The 22,634-nt window shown below is 46.0% G+C and overlaps 1 protein-coding gene across 6 annotated transcripts in view; it reads right to left on the reverse strand.

Moving 5' to 3' along the window:
- The window catches only part of patj (PATJ crumbs cell polarity complex component), a 166,576-nt gene that overhangs the window by 96,043 nt on the left and 47,899 nt on the right, over window positions 1-22,634 (reverse strand). For 4 of the 6 annotated variants that reach the window (XM_039002139.1, XM_039002142.1, XM_039002137.1 and 1 more), the window contains exons 19-29: window positions 16,833-17,042; window positions 16,313-16,435; window positions 13,987-14,358; window positions 13,555-13,727; window positions 9,176-9,241; window positions 8,868-8,939; window positions 5,065-5,179; window positions 4,777-4,869; window positions 3,448-3,558; window positions 2,998-3,057; window positions 1,554-1,659 (exon numbers count right to left, since the gene is read on the reverse strand). In XM_039002139.1, coding sequence (XP_038858067.1) covers window positions 1,554-1,659; window positions 2,998-3,057; window positions 3,448-3,558; window positions 4,777-4,869; window positions 5,065-5,179; window positions 8,868-8,939; window positions 9,176-9,241; window positions 13,555-13,727; window positions 13,987-14,358; window positions 16,313-16,435; window positions 16,833-17,042 — 1,501 coding nt within the window. The remainder of the gene's footprint in view (window positions 1-1,553; window positions 1,660-2,997; window positions 3,058-3,447; window positions 3,559-4,776; window positions 4,870-5,064; window positions 5,180-8,867; window positions 8,940-9,175; window positions 9,242-13,554; window positions 13,728-13,986; window positions 14,359-16,312; window positions 16,436-16,832; window positions 17,043-22,634) is intronic. The other 2 variants (XM_039002140.1, XM_039002141.1) reach the window with 2 other exon arrangements.

The raw sequence follows: 22,634 nt of genomic DNA on the forward strand, positions 1-22,634 counted from the left end.
CTATTAAGTACCTCTAGGCCTAGATTTGACTACACTAGATGTTGAGTGCTGCCTCGTAGCCTATACGGACACGTTTCTTGGGATTACGTCACAGCATTCATTCAGAACCACTCCACGTACCGTAGTATAAACGTTGCCAAACAAGCTCTCATCTTTGTGGAGGATTTACTGTGAGTCTTCATTTCCACATGACACCTGGGTTCAAACACTATTCAAAATCATTTCAAAATGGCTTTATCTGTGCTCAATGGACCTTACCTAGCTTAACAGGCCAACAGCATAGTCACGCTTTATCTGTGCTCAATGGACCTTACCTGGCGTAACGGGCCAACAGCATAGTCACAAAACGGCAAACCCTTGGAGTAAGGCAGATTCGAGCGAATGCTCAAAGTATTTCAACGTTTTCGAATAGTATTTGAACCCAGGTCTGGAATCAGTATGCCGTGGCAGTTCACCCCCAGCGCAGCCCTTCCATTTACCGCCCATGGTCCTGATCTAGGATCAGTGTTTGCCAATGTCCATAGTCCCACACACGTTCCGCTCCATCGCTGTACCCGTCTTTACAATGCCATTTAAAAGCTTGAGCTAACATTTACAGAACTAAAGCAGAAATGATGGTAGCAAAGGCGACTGCAAATTCCCCCATTACATGCGAACAAACGTGTGTGTGTGTGTGTGTGTGTCTGGCAAAAAAATATAATTCAAGAAAGTCTTAAAATGTACCAGTCCTTCCTAACAATTCCATTTCGACCATCACTGTGACATCTACTGAATTAATGTAGCATTGATTGCGGTGGAGACGACTCCAACCTTTACCTCATCTCGCCCCACAAGTTGTCAGAAGGAAAAGCTTTTATAACGTGTGTGTGTGTGGTATTTGTGCGTGCGCTCTCCCATGTGAGGGAGCCGCTGAAAGAGGCAACCCTTCGGGGCCCACAAGACAGACAGACGTTAGTCACCCACTTCAATAGCTCAGGGGAGGGGAAGCGTTGGAACGTAAACACAGCAATGAGCTCACCTCCATTCCCTAAGAGTTCCAGCTTCACTGACTTTCTTGGTTGTTGGGAAATTGGCGGAGGAGGTGACTAGGGAACACACTGTAAGTATAGATTGGGTTTGTGTAGTGTTTTTACACCGGGGGCTTAAAGCACTTTGGCATTGTATGGGTGCTGGAACTCTAGCCTGGAATCCAACTATAATGCTCCGTTTCACCATTGTTTACCTTGCGGGAATCCAGGCTAGCTGAACTCCCGTCAACACCACTAATGGAGGGTCTAAAGTCTGAAGGGACCAGGACAATAGAGTGGAGCTCAGAGCCAGATAGGGACAGTTGATTGACTTTCTCTTAAAAGGATAGTTTAACCAAATGCTCAAATGACTTTCCAAGATCCAATAAATATTCAAGTAATGCTGTTTAGGTGAACTATCCCTTTAAGGCGTATATACACACACACACCAAGGCAAAGTTTTCATTGGACGTACCCAAGAACACAGTTGACAACTGGTCAGAGAGGCAACACAGTTTACGATTGGTCGAGAGAGCAAAGACTGACCTTTGGCCTCCTCCAGCTCCTCGTCCTGCTCCTCTGTCAGCTGACTGGGGGGCCGGTAGAGCGGGGGGAGTCTCATCGGGGGAGGGGCGCCTCCTACTGCTGCGTTCTGCAGATTAGGGCAAAGACACCATGCTTCTCAGAAACACCAAAGATATGAATCACAGGTGTGGGGCTAGGGTAGACACAGGACAACTACTGCCCCGCGGGCCAGAACCAGCCCGCCACCCAATTAAAAAGCCACCTGCTGTGGATTTCGTTTATTTTTAAAGTAGCCAACTAAATGCGCAGCTTAGTTCATAGAACCGGTGTTACGGATGTCAGGATCAAAGTGATCCATCCCCGACAGAGTCGAAAGTAGCCTTCTTCCTCACCTCCTACCATTCATCTGCACCGAATCGGAAGGAACCGTACAGGTGACTTGAACGTCTACCTCTCTGCTTGAGGAAGTGTTCACCCAAGATGAGAGGTGACCCTGTCCTTGGAAATGTCAAAGAGCAGCCTTGGAGAAGGACAAAAAAACAGGAGAAGAGAGAGGGCCTGCGCCTCCAGGAGTGAGGGAAAAGGGAAGGAGGATGAAATGTGGCGCGCGTGTGTGTGTGTGTGAATCTGCCCGACAGCACTCGCACATCTCCCTATCGCAATAAAGTGTTTGGGAAATGTAACTGTGCATGTGCTGAAATGTGAAAGCGCTCCTTGTCTACATTCTCAGACCTCTAAAAATGGGGTCAATTCCCTAACGTTCCCGAACATCGCTCACTGGCAGTGTAGGTCCCCATCCATCTCATACACTTCCCTCCTCCCACATTACCCAGAGGGAGATAGACACTGTAGTCCACAGTTGGACTTGGGACACAGGAGTAAAGAAGGTAATCATAGTATCTCGATGTAATTAAACGTCTTCCTCGTTGTGTTTAACAGTCCTTCGTCCTCCAGAGGCGGACGTGACCCTAATAGAAATCAAATCTGGGTCTGTTAAAGCCAAATGATTAAGGTTTCAATTAATTGCCGGCTGACGGTGTCGTAATCAAGCTAGTCTCGCTAGGGAAGTTAGAGTGATGAGACTTGATTGGCTCTCGATTGAGATCAGTCATTTCCTGAAGCTGGGTCGTAGTGTCGAAACTCTCCCCTCTCTCTACCTCCTCTCTCTACCTCCTCTCTCTACCTCCTCTCTCTACCTCCTCTCTCTACCTCCTCTCTCTACCTCCTCTCTCTACCTCCTCTCTCTACCTCCTCTCTCTACCTCCTCTCTCAGAAACTTTATTAGCATGAATGACAAGGCCACTGTTGCTAAAGCAAAGACATATACAGTAAAAAACAATAATAATAATTGTAATTAGAGAAATGGGTCACACACACAAGACAGAGTTGAACTATTTCAGAAGATAACCAAGCCCGCCACATTTCCACCACCAGAAAATTTTGTCAGAAAGTGGGGGCTGCTTACCGGCATGACTCTCCTCTTTGCCTTGTGTTTGTTGTAACTGGGCGCGGTTAGCGAGACAGGCTGGAAAGAGAAAGACACATGCAGACATAGGTGCGCGCGCACACACACACACACACACACAAACACGCACAGGCACAAGGAAAGAGCGTCAAACGCCATTCATGCTTAGATAACAGACACCAAGCACCAGCCCGAAATAACAAACCAACTACAAGACATTCTGACAGAAAGTACAACCTACAAGGGAAGCAGAGGAAACGTGGTGTGAACGCCACCAAACCAATTCTCTAAGGCAAAGAAGGGGGCATGGGTACCTCTGCCTTTCCAAAAGACAACCACTTGAGCATCAGAGGGACATCAAAGTATATATTTGGGTTGTGCTCCTGTGTGTGCGCGTGTGTACCTATGTGGGTACACACAGACGTGTGTGTGTGTGTGTGGTGTGTTTACCCGCGGCGTGGCAGTGAGGCTCTGGACGATGAAGACCACAGGACTGGGAGCTGCCTTGATGGCCTGGACCGCATCCTCATGGCTGGCGTTCTGGAGGTCCACACCTGATACCTGACACACACAGACACACAGGTGCGCATAGAGAGGGGGAGAAAGAGAGAGGGAAGGACAGAGATAAGAGAAATAAAAAAGGGAAAGCATGAGAAAGAGGGGTGAGAGGAAATAGATGGAAAGTGGAAGGGTATTGAAAAATTTAATAAATGGGCAAGAGAAAACACGACAGAGAGAGAGAGAGAAAAAACACGACAGAGAGAGAGAGAGAAAAAACACGACAGAGAGAGAGAGAGAAAAAACACGACAGAGAGAGAGAGAACACACGGCAGAGAGAGAGAGAACACACGGCAGAGAGAGAGAGAACACACGACAGAGAACACACGACAGAGAACACACGACAGAGAACACACGACAGAGAACACACGACAGAGAACACACGACAGAGAACACACGACAGAGCGAGAGAGAACACACGACAGAGCGAGAGAGAACACACGACAGAGCGAGAGAGAACACACGACAGAGCGAGAGAGAACACACGACAGAGCGAGAGAGAACACACGACAGAGCGAGAGAGAACACACGACAGAGCGAGAGAGAACACACGACAGAGCGAGAGAGAACACACGACAGAGCGAGAGAGAACACACGACAGAGCGAGAGAGAACACACGACAGAGCGAGAGAGAACACACGACAGAGCGAGAGAGAACACACGACAGAGCGAGAGAGAACACACGACAGAGCGAGAGAGAACACACGACAGAGCGAGAGAGAACACACGACAGAGCGAGAGAGAAAACACGACAGAGCGAGAGAGAAAACACGACAGAGAGAGAGAGAAAACACGACAGAGAGAGAGAAAACACAACAGAGGGAGAGAGAAAACACGACAGAGGGAGAGAGAAAACACGACAGAGCGAGAGAGAAAACACGACAGAGCGAGAGAGAAAACACGACAGAGCGAGAGAGAAAACACGACAGAGCGAGAGAGAAAACACGACAGAGGGAGAGAGAGAAAACACGACAGAGGGAGAGAGAGAAAACACGACAGCGGGAGAGAGAGAAAACACGACAGAGGGAGAGAGAGAGAGATTATACAAACAGAGGTCACACCAACCTGTCCGGAATCGTTGTGACGTTCCATTTACATTTCTGTAGCATTGACATGGTGTCGTAAGTAGTGTTCCACTACCGTTGCTACAGTGTTGAATTAGCATTCCTGTATCATTGCTGTGTCATTGCTTTAGCGTTGTGATAGTGTTCCCCTCCTCACCTGCAATATCTTGTCCCCGGTCTTCAGCACGCAAGTGCGTCCCGCTGGGCTCTCCGGCAGTACCTGTTCATTTAATTCATTCATAAATGTTTTCTACAAAACATACAAGGAGACAAGTTCAAATTAAATATCTGCATCAGTACACCGACGTAAAGCTACATTCTGGGATTTAAAAAAGAAAAAAGAAAAAAGGTTCCCATTATTCTTTTGTTACACCGCTTCACAAATCACTGACTGTAGCTTTAGGCTTAAAAGAGGGAGGGAGAGAGGTGGGGAGAACGGCGTCACCTGTTTGATGAAGATGCCCTTGAGTTCCTCTCCATTCTTCAGTCTCTTGATGACGCTGTGCCCGCCCACAATGCTTATGCCAAGGGACTCGCCCTCTTCCTGCCACACCTCCACTCTGGAAGCACGTGGGCCAGGGTAAGTACACAAACACGCGTATGCACACAAACACACCAAGCCTGTGATCTCTATCACTCAGGCAACCTTGCCTACATTCATTTTGTACAAAAAAAAAAGAAAAAGGCCATTTAATATCTTCGAGTCAAGTGGCAAGAATTCTCCATGGAAGAGCCGTGCACGACACACACACACACACAGACGGAGGTACCCTACTAGAGAGACCTTGAGCTTGACTTCTCTTTTAACTGCGATATAAATCACATACTAGCGTCAATAACTAAGTTGAAACATTTTGTTTGCAGAATTGTTTGCGTGTGAGTGCCCGTCTAAATAGATAGCGTCACCAGTCAAACTACCTCCTTTATAAACTGAGGATGTGAATAGATCATCTTCAGTGTTCATCCATTTTGATGAATTGCTAGCCTACTGTCTCGTAGATTCTTATCAGAAGACTCAACCACCAGGGCAGTTAACCTAACCCAAAACAACGAGAGGGGGGGGGGGATCAGCTCAGATAAGGAGGTAAAGATATCACGTCGGGCTGTTTAGAGCTATTTTGGGTAATCCTTTTACTTCACATCCGGTGTCATAACACATTATGACACCGACATAACTTGTCATAACATGGTCATAACACTGTCGTGACCATTATATTTAGACCTCTGTGACATATATTGCGTTATTTTATGGCTGGTTATGACACCTACATAAGAGTGTCAAAACCCCCAGAACCTACCACACCAGCAAAACATCCCATTACACCGTAGCCTACTTGGCAACAGTATGTTAATGTTAAATACATCTATTTTTTTAATTGACCATACGAAATTATCGTTATAATTGCGCACATATTGATGTCAGACATGCACCTATTGCAATGCTGTTGCCTGGGATGAATGCAGGAACAGATTTCAGGAGCAGGACAAGACACCCTCTTTTTGACTGATATAAGGGCATGTACGTGATAGGCCTATCTGGCTTAAATGAATACGATGGTCATAATGCTTCTTGACAGTCATCAACTGTACTTTCTTAGTCCAAGTAAAGTGACACAGGATGGTCGTAACGCTTCATGACAGTGTCGTACAGCGTATTTTCTACAAGTTGTTTAAAATACGCTGAAAAAAACCAAAACATGACTGTAAAGAATTCATTACAACAAAAGGAATTGAGAAACTAACTTTCAAAATGAAAGGAAACTTCTTGTCAGGGAAAAAATGTACTTGAATAAATGTGGGTTGACACTTATGGAGGTGCCATAAAATAACGCACTGTGTGACAAGATAGTCTAAATATATGGATCATGATAGTGTCATGACCATTTTATAACAGGTTTATGACCTGTTATGTCAGCTGTTACGACATATGACATGGTTATGACTGTGAAATCACGTGTAATGACACGGCGTCATGTAAAGTGTTACCCTATTTTGTATATTAGAAAAGCAAATGTACCAAAACATATTTTTGTTGATTTATGGTTGAATTACAATTGTATGGAAAACGCTTATTATGTAGACATTTTGGAAACGGTTATTATAGTCTTTATTTGTGTGGAATATCCATTTATTTTCTTTTGTGACACCTGGTGGCCAATTGCTGATTTACCTGTAGAGTAGTATACAAGTAGTCTGACCATACTGCTCATTATTGGCCCACATTAATTGGATATTTGAGTGATATAAAATAAAAGTTAACTAAACCTGACAAGTTTGAGCGGTTTAGGCTAATTTCCCATACTTTGTGGGCTCTGCCTGTCAAGCAACAGAAGGACGCATTTGCAGATGTTCTGTTAGTTGACTAGGTTTACTTCGCGAGCTACCGGTAGAAACTTTATACAGTTGTCTAGTCCTAGTACTAGACCTAATGTACTTTTGTTCTCCGACCAACGTAGGCCTACCTAGCAAAGTTAGCTAATGTTATCCCCTGTTCAATATTGCTTTTAAAAGAGTGTTTCATCACGATTGCTTGATGGACTACGTCAAATTGGCTAGCTCGCTTAAAACAGATCACTTCAATATGGCTAGTTAACAAACAAACTTTCAGGAGATAAACTAGATGGCTTTACAGTTCATATAAGAAAATCAGTAAATTGGAGAGCAAGGCCCAGCCAATCAGAATCAGTTTCTCCCCACAAATTGGCTTTTTTTACACACAGTATCATCAGCTGTCCGGGTGGCTGGTCTCAGACAATCGCACATGTGAAGAAGCAGGATGTGGAGGTCCTGGGCTGGCGTGGTTACACGTGGTCTGCGTTTGTGACGCCGGTTGGACATAGTGCCAAATTCTCTAAATTGACATTGGAGGCGGCAAATGGTAGAGAAATTAACATTCAATTCTCTGGCTACAGCTCTGGTGAACATTCCTGCAGTCAGCATGCCAATTCCACACTCCCTTAACTTGAGACATCTGTGGCATTGTGTTATGTGACAAAACTGCACATTTGAGTGGCCTTTTATTGTTCCCAGCACAAGGTGCACCTGTGTAATGATCATGCTGATTAAATCAGCTTCTTGATATGCCACACCTGTCAGGTGAATGGATTATCTTGGCAAAGGAGAAATGCTCGCTGACAAGGCTACAAACAAATTTGTGCACACAATTTGAGAGAAATAAGCATTTTGTGCAGATGGAACATTTCTGGGATCTTTTATTTGAGCTCATGAAACATGGGACCAACAGTATATTAGTGGTGATGACAGTATTCCGACTGACTACTTTACCAGTACGAGGACTTGCCGATCAAGCTCTTACCAAAAGCTAAATGACATGCTGTTTGCTTAGCTGGCTAGCTACATGCCATATGCCAAATGGATAGGCTACCATCACGTATCTGAAAATAAATGACCAATTGATGTTTACTGATCATGAAAAACATGCAGTTATATGCTGTATAACTCTGACAGACCTAAATGGGCGCAATTGTTTTGCATGGAATAAATCGGACAATCCCTTGAAAACAGCACATACCGGTAGTTGTTAATGGTTTTAGAGAAGCTGGCCCCCCAGCAGCCAAATCGAATGCTCTGCACTGTATTGTGAAGTTTTATTGATAATGACCTATATGTGCTTCTCATTTGAATTGATCATTGTCTACCCCAAGAAATAAGGCATAACAGACAATGCTATATCTTAAATATAGTCACAGGTAAACGGCGTCATTCATCAACTAATTTATTTAAGACTATATTCATGATATTGGGCAGCCTCGCATGCTATATCATTTGGCCCATAGACTTGTCCGGAACTTGCAAAGGGGGGGGGGGGGGGGGGGGGTGGAGCTACCGCTCCCCTTCCTGCTTCTGCTCCTCGTTTTAGTATCTTTTCTAACGCGTCTCCCCTGTCAACTTAATCAAGCATCTGATGCAATTACAGAATATTTTAGTTGTGGGTTTCCAAGATTATGCAGGCAGAAAGCACAAACTAGCTGAATTTTATAATCCATAATAATGACACCGACGCAGGATTTTGTCCGGTCACAGTGCATTCTAAATTGCTGAGGGGAGATAGGCACAGGTGTGCCAATATTGGTGAATGCGGCACGGTTTCCAATTCTGCTCGTCCAAAATCAGGCGCACCCATGATCCCAACTACCCATTTTAGTGAACCGTTACGCCTCTGCTAAAGAGCATCTGTTCAGGTTCTCATTGAAAAGACACTGTCTGTAATACAGCAGAGACACTCACCTGCGTGGGGGTCCCCAGTGGCTGAACGCAGGGGTTTCCTCTCCCTCTCCTTCCTCCCTCTCAGGTAGATCACTAAGAGCAAAACACGCAAAATGTTGTCGACCACCAACTCTGTTGTCCCTGTATGTTCTATTTTCCTGTATCTACACGCCGCCTGCTTCCCGCTGACCACTGAAAGGTCTCTAAACCTCGAACGGCATACATTACATACAATAAAGGTTTCATGAAAACCAGAGGGTCGTTGGTGAATGTAGCGTACGAAGGGAATTTAATGAACCTGTCTCTACAGATGTGTTGTGTTCTCCTACCTGTGTCCTCCTCCTCCACCCTGGCCCCTCCTCTTCCTCCTCTCAGTGTCAACCAAACGCACCGAGCTACAGGAGAACAAATCAACCATTAGGTCGATCAATCAATCATTATATTGTCCCAAAAATGTGTACTTTAATACAATACACTGTTCTTTTACGTTCTGAAGTTGTAGGTGTGCATATGGAGTATGATACCGTATGTGTATGTGGCGCATGAGGATATGGGCAATTCCACGATAATGGGATTATGCTGCGAGACAGATTTTTCACTTCAAAGGGGATACGTCGGGATGTTGTCATTTAAGCCCGTTATCTACTTCCCTAGAGACAGGTAAACTCGTGCATATAATTTTTATGTCTCTGCATCCAGTATGAAGGAAGTCAGAGGAAGTTTTGCATGCCATTGCTAACTAGCAGATATCGTAGACTTCCAGTCATTGCGCTAACGCTAGTTAACAACTTCCTTCAAACTGCACACAGAGACATAAAAATGGTATCCAGCGTCTGATTCTGGCGAAGTACAAAATCCCGAGGTATGCCTTTAAAATGTATACCAAACAAAAAACATTGACTTCAAAGTTTAACAAACCGTAGAACTCAACGCACAATGACTACTTTGAACAATTTCCACAGAAAAGTTTACAAAAACACATTTAGAGGAAGAACTGTGCAGATACAAAGTGGAATTGCCCATCTGACATAGCGACCAGTAGCACTGAAAATAACAGCGTCACGTTTGAATATGTGTGGGTGCTTGTGTCACTTCAGCGTTAGCTAGCGCTAGTCGGCTGTACCTGCACCAAAATGTATTGTAACGACCCTGGGTTTATAAGCGCGGAAATCGACTCTGCCGCACGAGCATGCTTTTGCGGCACAGTCGATAGCGCGCCGGACCTCGGGCTAGAAGGTCGAGGGTTCGAGACCCGCTCCCTCCTGTTTCATTACACTGGTGTCGGAAGTGATCGGACCTCGCATCCACGACAGTGCGTGTGCTTGGCCGGTGAGCGCGTTCCTGTAAGACGTAGAGTCGCAAGCTAGCGCGAGGGCGCGCTCTTTGAAAGGAGGGAGTAGTGTAACGACCCTGGGTTTATAAGCGCGGAAATCGACTCTGCCGCACGAGCATGCTTTTGCGGCACAGTCGATAGCGCGCCGGACCTCGGGCTAGAAGGTCGAGGGTTCGAGACCCGCTCCCTCCTGTTTCATTACAGTATTTTGCATCGTATAGCTTGGCCTCAATCTTTATAAATAGTGAGCCAACATGTTTTCAGCACTTTTACTTCCATGACTGATCAAAACTCATTTTCTCATGCACTCTCGTCTTTCTGCAGCAGATATACTGAGCAATATGCTTTTAACATCAAATCGCAGTATCGAATCGAAATGCATATAGAATTGTGAGAATCGTGATACATATTGTATCGGCACCTAAGTATCGTGAGGTCCCTAGCAATTCCCCGTCCTGAAGAGAGAGCTGATAAATGAATTCGATCTTCATCTCACGCGGCAAGAGATGCGGTCAAAACCACGATTGCGAGTATGAATGAGGCTGTTAGGGACGTGAGGAGAAGTCAAAACTTCCTTTGGGCTCTTTTTGGTTTAATATAAATCGGACGAGATGAGAAAAATTAAAAAAGGAACTGCTCAAGACCGCGATATCGGCTTCGTACTTGATCCTGCACTGTGAAATTGGGCTGAGTGGGATTTGAAAGGGCTTTGTGGTTGAGAACGCTTGCGGAGATCAAACCACAAATGTATTCTGTTTTCATGTAGTGTTAGAAACCTCTTGTGATGTTACTGCGGAAAGTTTGCACATAAAAAGGTGGAACAAATTCATAAGTAAAGGTTCAGAAGAATGTGTGTGTGATTACATGGGCTGAATGCAAATTTGGCATCCCCGAATTTTCCTATCCCAGTATTTCCCAATCCTGGTCCGAGGGACCCAAAGAGCGCACATGTAACAGTTAGCCACCGGGTTTATGGGCATCTGTTGATTTTCCCGGTCTTACTGTCCTCAGTACTATCTAATTTATTCCTCTATATCTATGTTATTTTTTTGCTTTACCATTTGTTTTGTTATGTTTCGTCAGGGACAACACCGTCTTTTGGGATGGGGGATGCTTTCGTGGGAGGGTTATTGGAAGACAATTGGAGGTTTACATAGACTCAGTTGCAGATACAGAATGTTTAGCAGCTACGGTGCATTCAGAAAGTATTCAGACGCCTTGACCGTTTGCACATTTTGTTACGTTACAGCTTTTCCCCGCAATCTACACACAACACCCCCATAATGACAAAGCAGAAACAGGTTTTTGGAAATGTTTGCAAATGTATTAAAACAAAACAAAAATGGAAATATGACATTTACATAAGTATTCCGACCCTTTACTCAGTACTTTGTTGAAGCACCTTTGGCAGCGATTACAGCCTCGAGTCATCATGGGTATGACGCTACAAGCTTGGCAAACCTGTATTTTGGGAGTTTCCCCATTCTTCTCTGCAGATCCTCTCAAGCTCTGTCAGGTTGGATGGGGAGCCTCGCTACACAGCTATTTTCAGGTCTCTCCAGAGATATTAGACCGGCTTCAAGTCCGGGCTCTGGCTGGGCCACTCAAGGATACTCAGACTTGTCCCGAAGCCACTCCTGCATTGTCTTGGCTGTGTGCTTAGTGTCGTTGTCCTGTTGGAAGGTGAACCTTCACCCCAGTTGGAGGTCCTGAGTGCTCTGGAGCAGGTTTTCATCAAGGATCTCTCTGTACTTTGCTCCGTTCATCTTTGCCTCGATCCTGACTAGTCTCCCAGTCCCTGCCACTGAAAAACATCCCCACAGCATGATGTTGCCACCACTATGCTTCACCGTAGGGAGGTGATGAGCGGTGCCTGGTTTCCGCCAGACGTGACACTTGGCATTGAGGCCAAAGAGTTCAATCTTGGTTTCATCAGACCAGAGAATCTTGTTTATCATGGTCTGAGTGTCCTTTAGGCACCTTTCATCTAATTTGTATATACTGTATTATATTCTACAGTATTTTAGTTGATGCCACTCTGGCATTGCTCAATCTAATATGTATATATTTCTTGATTCCCTTCTTTTACTTTTAGATGTGTGTGTATTGTTGTGAATCGTTAGCCACTACTGCACTGTTGGAGCTAGGAAAACAAGCATTTCACTACACCCGCAATAACATCTGCGTATGTGACTAATAAAATGTGATTTGGGCAAACTCTAAGCGGGCTGTCATGTGCCTTTTACTGAGGAGTGTCTTCCGTCTGGCCACTACCATAAAAGCCTGATTGCTGGAGTCCTGCAGAGATGGCTGTCCTTCTGGAAGGTTCTTCCATCTACACAGAAAAATTCTAGAGCTCTGTCAGAGTGACCATCTGGTTCTTGGTCACCTCCCTGACCAATGCCCTTCTTCCCCGATTGCTCAGTTTGGCCGGGTGGCCAGCTCTAGGAAGAGTCTTGGTGGTTCCAAACTTCTTCGATTTAAGAATGATGGAGGCCACTATGTTCTTGGGGACTTTCAATGCTGCAGAAATGTTATGGTACCCTTCCCCAGATCTGTGCCTTGACACAATCCTGTCTCGGAGCTCAACGTACAATTCCTTCGACCAAATCATGTCCAATCAATTGAATTTACCACAGGTGGACTCCAATCAAGTTGTAGAAACATCTCAAGGATGATCAATGGAAACAGGATGCCCCTGAGCTCAATTTCGAGTCTCATAGCAAACGGTCTGAATACTTACTGAATAAACCCTTTTTTTTGCTTTTTCATTGTGGGGTATTGTGTGTAGATTGCTGAGAAAATGTTTATATTTAATCCATTTTAGAATAAGGCTGTAACGTAAGAAAATGTGGAAAAAGTCAAGAGGTCTGAATACTTCCCGAAGGCACTGTATATCAAATTACTTTATTCTTGCTATAACTGTAAAATAAGAATTTGTTCTTAACCGCCTTGCCTACTTAAAAAAATAAAAATTAAAGGCAGTATCACTGGGGTCATTGCCTGCTATACCACCCTTTCACCAGCAGAGGGGGCGCTAAGCCCACTAGAGAGCCAGGATCTGCAGACCAATTTATCAGCAGATGAAAAGGAAATGAATCCATTACCTCAAAGATACATGTAATTGCATGTAAATCTTACTCAACCCACTAAAGACGAGATATGACGTCAATGAACACTCAAGGCAGTTTCCTAAAAAAAAGTGCCTGCTAAATGGCGTATATTACTATTATTATGATATGATTTCAGGTATTTTTTGAAAAACCCGCAGTATTGGTTCAACTTCTCACCCACATTTTTGTAGAAATCAATTGTTGTGGGTAAATAGGTGTCAGAATGTGAGTGAGAGCGAGAGAGAGAGAGAGAGGTACTGACTCGGTGTCCGTGTCAGTCAGGGTGAGTTCTGATCCTCCGTTCCTGGAGTCTGAGTCTGCCTCACTGTCCCCACCCGTCTCCACCCAGGAGTCCACAGACTGACCCAGAGTGAGCTGGTCAAGAAGGGCTCTGGGCTGCAGGTCTGGATTGGGCATCTCCTCCACCTCCTCCACCTGTTTAGGAGGGCAAAACTAAAATGGTATCATCCTGTCCCCAGACACACTTACCTAAATAATAACGGGACGCACTGTGATGTGTAGCATTATTTCGGAACATAATAATGATTGAATAGTAACAGTGGTCTTGAAGACTGCATGAGATGAGCTGAGTCAGGTGTGTTACAGCCGTACCCTGTTGGCCAGATGTAGAGGTGGAAGGAAGCCAGACATCTCTTGCCTGACCTGCCAGCGCACAACACAGTAGAGCACTCACCTTTTCCTGAGCTCCAGAGTGGACAGAGGCCGGCGGGACGGGGCCTCCGTTGTCTCTCTCCCACTCTCCCCACGAAGGTGGGGGTTTTCTGGGGTAGGAGTCCACCACCTGCCCCTCCCTAACCTCCACCTCCACTCCAACCTCCTCTTCATCATCCACGGCCATTTCCCTCTCCTCTCCCATTGGGCTGGGCGTCAAGGTGGGAGTTGGGGTGGGGTTAAGGCTCCTAGTGGTCAAGGTGGGGGTGGGGTTAATGGTTAAGGCAGGGGTCAAAGGTGAGGTGTAGCGAGGGAAGCTACCGTCCAGGATCAGCTCGGGTTCGTCCTCTTCCTGTCCAAGATCCTCCGGGAGGATGGAGCCATCAGCAAAGCCCTGGACACACACACACACTATTGTGTCAATATCCAATGACAAATTTCGCAAGAGGGAAAGCATGTAGGTGAGATGATCTTCACATCTATGATCCACTTCAACAGTGTGATTTCACTTCAGCTGCAAGAGATTGAATTGGGCCCAGTCTTTAAGGAATAGAAGGTTGAAAGTGGTGTTAAGTGGTTACAAAAGATGCTTCAAGAACAACCTGTTTGACCAACCACTGCATAGATCTACACTACCGGTCAAAATTTTTAGAACACCTACTCATTCAAAGGTTTTTCTTTATTTTTACTATTTTCTACATTGTAGAATAATAGTGAAGATATCAAAACTACAAAATAACACATATGGAATCATGTAGTAACCAAAAAAGTGTTAAATGAAATATATTTTATATTTGAGATTCTTCAAATAGCCACCCTTTGCCTTGATGATAGCTTTGTACACTCTCTCAACCAACATTATCTCAACCAGCTTCACCTGAAATGCTATTCCAACAGTCTTGAAGGAGATCCCAAATATGCTGAGCACTTGTTGGCTGATTTTCCTTCACTCTGCGGTCCGACTCATCCCAAACCATCTCAATTGGGTAAAGGTCGGGGGATTGTGAAGGCCAGGTCATCTGATGCAGCACTCCATCACTCTCCTTCTTGGTCAAAAAGCTGCAGAATGCTGTGGTAACCATGCTAGTTAAGTGTGCCTTGAATTCCAAATAAATCACAGACAGTGTCACATGCAAAGCATCCATTCACCCACACTGCGTCTCACAAAGACATGGCGGTTGGAACCAAAAATCTCAAATTTGGACTCATCAGACCAAAAGACAAATTTCCACCAGTCTAATGTCCATTGCTAGTATTTCTTGGCCCAAGCAAGTCTCTTCTTCTTATTGGTGTCCTTTAGTAGTGGTTTCTTTGCAGCAATTCGACCATGAAGCCTTGATTCACACAGTCTCCTCTGAACAGCTAATGTTGAGATGTGTCTGCTACTTGAACTCTGTGAAGCATTTATTTGGGCTGCAATCTGAGATGCAGTTAACTCTAATGAACTTATCCACTGCAGCAGAGGTAACTCTGGGTCTTCCTTTCCTGTAGCAGTCCTCATGAGAGGAGCCAGTTTCATCATAGCTCTTGATGGTTTTTGCGACTGCGCTTGAAGAAACTTTCAAAGTTCTTGAAATCCGGATTGACTGACCTTCATGTCTTAAAGTAATGATGGACTGTCGTTTCTCTTTGCTTATTTGAGCTGTTCTTGGTCTTTTACCAAATAGGTCTATCTTCTGTATACCCCCCCACCTTGTCACAACACAACTGATTGGCACAAACGCATTTAGTAGGAAAGAAGGCACACCTGTTAATTGAAATGCATTCCAGGTGACTACCTCATGAAGCTGGTTGAGAGAATGCAAAACGTGTGCGACGCTGTCATCGAGGCAAAGGGTGGCTACATTGAAGAATCTCAAATATAAAACATATTTTGATTTGTTTAACACATGATTCCATGTGTTATTTCATAATTTGGATGTTTTCACTACTATTCTACAACGTAGAAAAAAGTTTAAAAAAGAAAAGAAAAACCCTTGAACGAGTAGGTGTTGTAAAACTTTTCTCCGGTAGTGTACATCAAACCGAAAACACACCCAACATCACTCAGGTCAGTAGGGACCTCGGGTGTCAAAAGACTACCTGACCATTTTATCACTGCTATCAGAACCTTCTGATGTGTGACAAAACAGCTTCGAAGAGCAATGAAGGGCTGGGCCTCATTCTCTTTCGCATACACACATACCCAATACTAGTGGCGGCCTGTCAAAGCTAAGCCAGGGGTACTTAGCCAGGGTTACTTCCTTCTGTTCGTTATGTAGTGATCCTAATCCTGATATTAGAGCTTTGAGCGTAATGTTAAAAATGTGCTGTATTGTAAACATACTACCGTGGTGCTATTACAGTACCTTGGAAACAGGCAGAAGTGAGTGTGTAAGCAAGAGGGACACACTCTCCTCTCGGCCCTTGCTCTGTCCCTCTGTCCTCCGGAGCGCCAGGTCCCCATGTCCCCTCTCCTCTGCTCCTTCCATCTAGAAGGAGACACACATACAGGTGGCACCATTCACACACTGTCAGGATTCCCTATAAGACTACACACTCTCAATATACTGTAGTTACAGAAGCTGAAAACAGGTCATCACGGCCCTGCAACAGACGTTTTTTTGGACAACTAGGATCAGATATTCAAGGCTGTGTTCTTCAAAAATAAAAAAGTAAATTCCATCACAAGTCAATAGTGTCACTAATACGTGGCATCAAGCACCAACACCCTTTAACACAAGTTTAAAAGAACACAAAAAGTCAAGCAAAAAGAAAACGTGAAAAGAAATGTCAACAAAAAAAAATAGTCAAATGTTTAATGTGCATTATCCCTGTCATAACAAATCTACTTAAGTGAAGTTCCCGACACATCACCGCGGTACGTACCACTAATGGCTTGCAGATGCCCAAGTAGACGGTTCCAGACGGGGCGGCCTTGAGCACCTCCACGGCCTGGGGCAGGGTGCACGTGTCCAGGTAGGTGTCGTTGACAAACACCAGCTGGTCCCCGGGGAGCACGCCCCCATGGCACTCTGCCACGCCGCCGGGCACCAGCGAGCGGATGACAATGACGGAGCGCGCAACGTCCAGAGGATCCTGCAGAGGGCGACACAGACCAGGAGAAAAAAGTGTGTGTGAGAGAGAGAGCGAGCAAGCGAGAAAGGGGGGAGGGAGAGAGAGAGGGGGGGAGGGAGAGAGAGAGGGGGGGAGGGAGAGAGAGAGAGGGGAGGGAGAGAGAGAGGGGGGAGGGAGAGAGAGAGGGGGGGAGAGAGGGAGAGGGGGAGAGAGGGGGAGGGAGAGAGAGAGGGGGAGAGAGAGAGAGGGAGGGGAGAGAGTGGGGGAGAGAGAGAGTGGGGGAGAGAGAGAGGGAGAGAGAGAGTGGGGGAGAGAGAGTGGGGGAGAGAGAGAGAGAGTGGGGGGAGAGAGAGAGGGGAGAGAGAGAGAGAGTGGGGGGAGAGAGAGAGGGGAGAGAGAGTGGGGGGAGAGAGAGACATACACACACACACACGCATGAACACACTCATATGAACACAGTACGCAAGCCTGCAAACACTAACACATACACACACTCACATGTTCTTACACAGCACATTAGGGCAATGTCTTGCTGGCTTCTCATTTACAGATTTAAAGCAACTGATGAGTTGGACAAAACCATTCTGCTGAAGTATACTACAACGATTCCTGGCCCCTGTGCCAAATGAGGTGTGTGTGTGTGTGTGTGTGTGTGTGTGAGATCTGTAGATGTGGAGAAACAGCAGAGGGTAATTACAGAAAAGATGTCTCTATCTTTCACTCAAAATGTGACAGGTTTCTGACGAGTCACTTCACTTCGCTAACAGTAAGCACTTTGGCAACATTGGCCGTGTCCTTGAACAGTCCATCGCCAATAAAGCATATAAGGTGAACCGTGCCGTTCTGGGGAGAAGCTGTTGATGATGGAGCTGAGCACAGTGGATTATGCTTTTCCAGCTGTACTGTCTAATATATGGTGGGTGTTTTATGGCTTGACTACATGTGTGGGGACCAGAAGTCCTCACAAGGATAGTACAACTAGGACAATTTGGACAAGTGGGGACATTTCGCCAGTCCCCACAAGGAAAAAGGCTATTTTAGGCTTACAATTGGGGTTAGACCTAGGGTTAGGAGTAAGGTTTAGGTTTAGATTCAGGGTTAGGGGTTAGGTTTAGGTTAAGGGTTTAGGGAAAACAGAATTTTCAATAAGAATCAATTGTTTGGTCCCCACAAGGACAGTAAAACAAACGTGTGTGTGTGTGCTTACGTCTCAGTGTGTCTACAGCCCAGGTTCCATCCATCTCGGAGGCCTGCTGACTCCATCAGCACAGGAACACAACAGGAAGGAGGCTTGGCACAGCCAGCCAAAACAAAGTCAGAAATCACCTCAACGCAAAACACAGGCAACGCCATGGCGCCTCGAGACACTCTGGCAACACTTCCTTGTCCCAATGAACCACCAGTGTGTTCTGCGTCATGGTTCTGTCCCAAAGGACCCTGGTGAAAAGTAGTGCACTGCATTGGGAATAGGGTGCCATTTGGGACGAACACCTATGAGTGCATTTGTACTGACTGCTGAGCACGTAACTGGTCAATATAAATGTTACAATGCACATTTACTGTCGAGGCGGGAATTCATTGTAACTGAATCGGAACCACAACCCTGGGTGTTGCAAGCAGATGTTGGACGAACTAATTTTGTTATAAATACTTTAGGTACGCTTGATAGAGCTCGTCCGGGGGGGAAATGGAACCAATGGAGTAGTCCCAAAAGTGCAAATCCTGCCCACCCTGTGCTCTGTCTGACCTAAAATCAAACTCGCCTGACTGGTTTGCTCGCCTAGCCCCATGCTGAGCCATTGGGAAGTATGAGAACACTAGTAAAAAAGCTCTTCTCACGCCATCACCGTCCTACTGACAGTTACGTAAATGTATCGAAGGGCCCAACAAAGCCCCACTTCCCCTCTCATCCCAAGTGTGACTGGTATCAATCACGGCCCGGGCAGCCCGAGCCATAAAACTGCAATTCAGCACCAATTTGATGCCTCCCACAATGCATTTTGACGACCCATATGGGCATCATTTTATGTGACTAGCGCTGGTTATAAAAGTGATTAACAAGTGGTTATTTCGATATAAAAACTAAAGCTGTACAAGGCTAATTAGCGGGGAAGAGTCGGGGACAGCTATCTGTCTACGGGAAGAGAGAAGGAGTGATAACTCTATTATTATTATCTGTGGAGAGCGAGCGAGAGGGATCAAGTGTGTGTGTGTGTGTGTGTGTGTGTGTGTGTGTGTGTGTGTGTGTGTGTGTGTGATTGCGCATCCTAGTGTGTGTACATGCATGATTGTGTGTGTGTGTGCATCCAAATTCAAATCCCATCATAGTGTGTGTGTGTGGCGCTGAACAGGTGGGAAGGGGAGAAATGGGCAGAGGATAAGGAATGCTGACAGAGACTTCCTGAGGGAGGAGAGCAGCTCAATGGGAGAGGCATGTTGGGGGGGGGGGGGGACATGACTGGGTGCCCACATGAGGGCTCACAGATTGTAAGGCCATAGCAGAACATGGCACGCATGTAAACACACGTGCACAGTCACATGCTCCTACACACACGCCTAGCAACCTGGTTCCAGAGTTTCTACATCAAGTGACACGGCCTCTACTATGCCATTCTTCAGATGGAAAAATAAGTTGCCTCTAACCACAGCTATAGGATCAGATTACCCAGACAAAATCCTTATTTCTTCACATTTAACCATTAGGAGGATGAAACAATATCTGATCCCAGGTCAGTGATCAGGGGAGACTCCTACCAACAGAGCCTGTTGCCTCCTGTGGAAAGAGGGCCTGACAGACAGCTAACATCACTAACACACTAAACACCGACAAGACCAGAACAAGGCCCTATTATCAAGATTCACCACAGAACTGGGGCAGGCAGCGAGCTACAGAACTCCAGGTCCAATTACTGTACTGAACCCTGTGATTACCCACTATACTACAGAGACAGAGACACACAGAGACACAGAGACAGAGAGACACACAGAGAGACAGAGAGAGACAGAGAGAGACAGAGAGAGAGAAATGCAGGGGAAGAGGTGAACTGAGGCCTGGAAAGGAGAACAAGCACTGGGATCCAGTGTAATAGAGAAGTAGAGGAAGAATAAAAAGAAGCAGGGTTGAAAAAAAAGACTGGAAAAAAGTTTGGACGGGATGGGGGGGGGGGGGGTGGGGGGTTGAAGTTCTACTCCAGCTGGTCCTTTCCAGAGACACAGGCCGCTTTGTCCGGCTCTGGAGTTTCAGCCAAGCGTGTTTCACCTCGCCTCGCCCCCGTTACACACACAAACACGCTCACAACACAGACGCGCACACACACTCGTCATACAGGCCTGGTGATGTCAGCAGAGTGGCTCTTAAAGTAGGGAGAGCGAGAGAGAGCGAGAGCAAGAGAGAAAGAGCGAGAGAGAGCGAGAGCAAGAGAGAAAGAGCGAGAGAGAGCGAGAGCAAGAGAGCGAGAGCGACAGAGAGAGAGACGGGCCCAACGTCCAAGCCTGTCAGCTTGAAATAAGTTGGTCATTCCTTATTTATGTTTCTGCTCAAGTGCGGAGGAGATTTAAGGCTCTAATAAAATTGGGTCTCACCGGGTTGAAGGAGTGTTGGGGGGTGATTCTGGTATAGGGAACAGCTGCTCTCCATGTAACAACCTTGAGGTCAGTTCTCATCCAAAATAACAGGGCTCTGGCCAAAAGTAGAGCACTATGTAGGGAATAGGGTGCCATTTGTGACGTAGAAAATGACAACTTATGGCGTTGGGTAGCGCACTATGACTGTCCCTTGTCTCCGCAGTAGAAAATTCGGGCTAAATTACAGAAATTTTCTTCTGTGTACATAACAATGCCACAAGACGTCATGAGCGTCGTAAACTACTCGAGGCGAATACTTTCGGTTCCCGATCGAACAGAGAACATTTTAGGGCCAACAGTTTGAACAGTCGGCTATTATTCATAGTTGGCTATCGCAGACCCATTGGACATGAAAACCGCTCATTTGTGTTGTCAAAATAGGGCCCACAGGAGAAGGCTGCTTTATATTGGGTGGTCTGACTACCATCTTAGACACTAGAGATCTTTCACTGACAGCAGGAAATGAGCGTGATAGTGCAAGTCTAATAATCTTATAATCTCAGGAACAAGGAGAGCAGCCAGAGCTCTTCCAGCAGAGAGCAACCCTTTACACAACCCCACTGTGGTTTGCATTGTATGGGGGATAACTCACCCCTTCCTTAATCTTCCCCAGCCAAGACCTGTTAGTTAGCTATGTTAGCTTGTGGCTGTAGAGAGGGCTCCAGGAGTACCGGAAATAGGCCAAGGCTGTTGCTGTGTGCCAGGCCTTATGGTGGGGTAGCGGTGGGGCATGGCGTCAGACTAACAGACAGTCAAATCTGGAACTACCAACGTCCAGTCATCTGTCTGCTCTACTACTATTCAGAGTCTGCCTGTCTGTCTGCATGAGTGACGCTTCGGCTCCTCTGCAAATCTCCCTCAACGCAATTCCTGGATCTCTTGCTCTCTCCATCCATCTGTCTGTCTCTCTCTATCTCCACCCCTCTCTCATCTGCCTTCCTCAATCCCCCCTCTCTCTCCATCCATCTGCCTTCCCCCTATCTCTCTCTCCATCCATCTGCCTTCCTCCACCCCCCCCTCTCTCTCCATCCATCTGCATTCCTCCCCCTCTCTCTCTCCATCCATCTGCCTTCCTCCCCCTCTCTCTCTCCATCCATCTGCCTTCCCCCCCCCTCTCTTTCCATCCATCTGTCTTCCTCCATCCCCCCTCTCTCCATCGCCCCCCCTCTCTCATCCATCTGCCTTCCTCCACCCCCCCCTCTCCATCCATCTGCCTTCCTCCATCCCCCCCACTCCATCCATCTGCCTTCCTCCATCTCCCCCCGCTCTCTCTCTCTCTCTCTCTACATCCATCTGCCTTCCTCCACCCCCCTCGCTTTATCCAGCTCTCTCCATCCATCTCTTTGACTCTCGATCTCTCTCTTGCTCATCCATCTCAGCCGGACTGTCTCTCTGGGTTTGTTTTTGTTCCCTCCGTGGTTGGTCTCTGGAGGAGAACGAAGAGTTTGAAACGGGCTGACAATCTCAGGTTGGTATGTGGTGGATGACTAAGCCACTAGCGGTGACTGAGACAAGATTAGCGGAACGGCTAGCTACGATTCCAGTTAACCCTTTCACTGCAGTGCTTGGCAAGGGCGTTTACATTTGAGTCCTTTAGCAGACGCTCTTATTCAGAGTGACTTACAGTCAAGTGCATTCATCTTAAGATAGCTAGGTGGGACAACCACATATCACAGTGATAGTAAGTCCATTTTTCCGCAATAAAAAAAGTTATCAGCAAAGTCAGAGGTAGTAAGAGGAGAATAAAGTCAAGTGAGAATGTTGTTTGAGATTAAACCTTTTGCTTCACCAAAGTCCTAATTTTTTTTTTTTTTTTTTTTTTTTTTTTTAAGTGAGTCGGTTTGTGTCAATGAACACAGTTTGACATGCATATTTGGACATGATATGTAGGGGTCTATAGTGACCGGTGGTAGTTGACCTACTGTATTCAAGTATTTATGGGATGTCTACATACGCAGTAGATCATAGTGCTGAGTGTTCCAGTACAAC

Source organism: Salvelinus namaycush, chromosome 10 (assembly GCF_016432855.1).
Source record: "Salvelinus namaycush isolate Seneca chromosome 10, SaNama_1.0, whole genome shotgun sequence".
Lineage (NCBI taxonomy): Eukaryota > Metazoa > Chordata > Actinopteri > Salmoniformes > Salmonidae > Salvelinus > Salvelinus namaycush.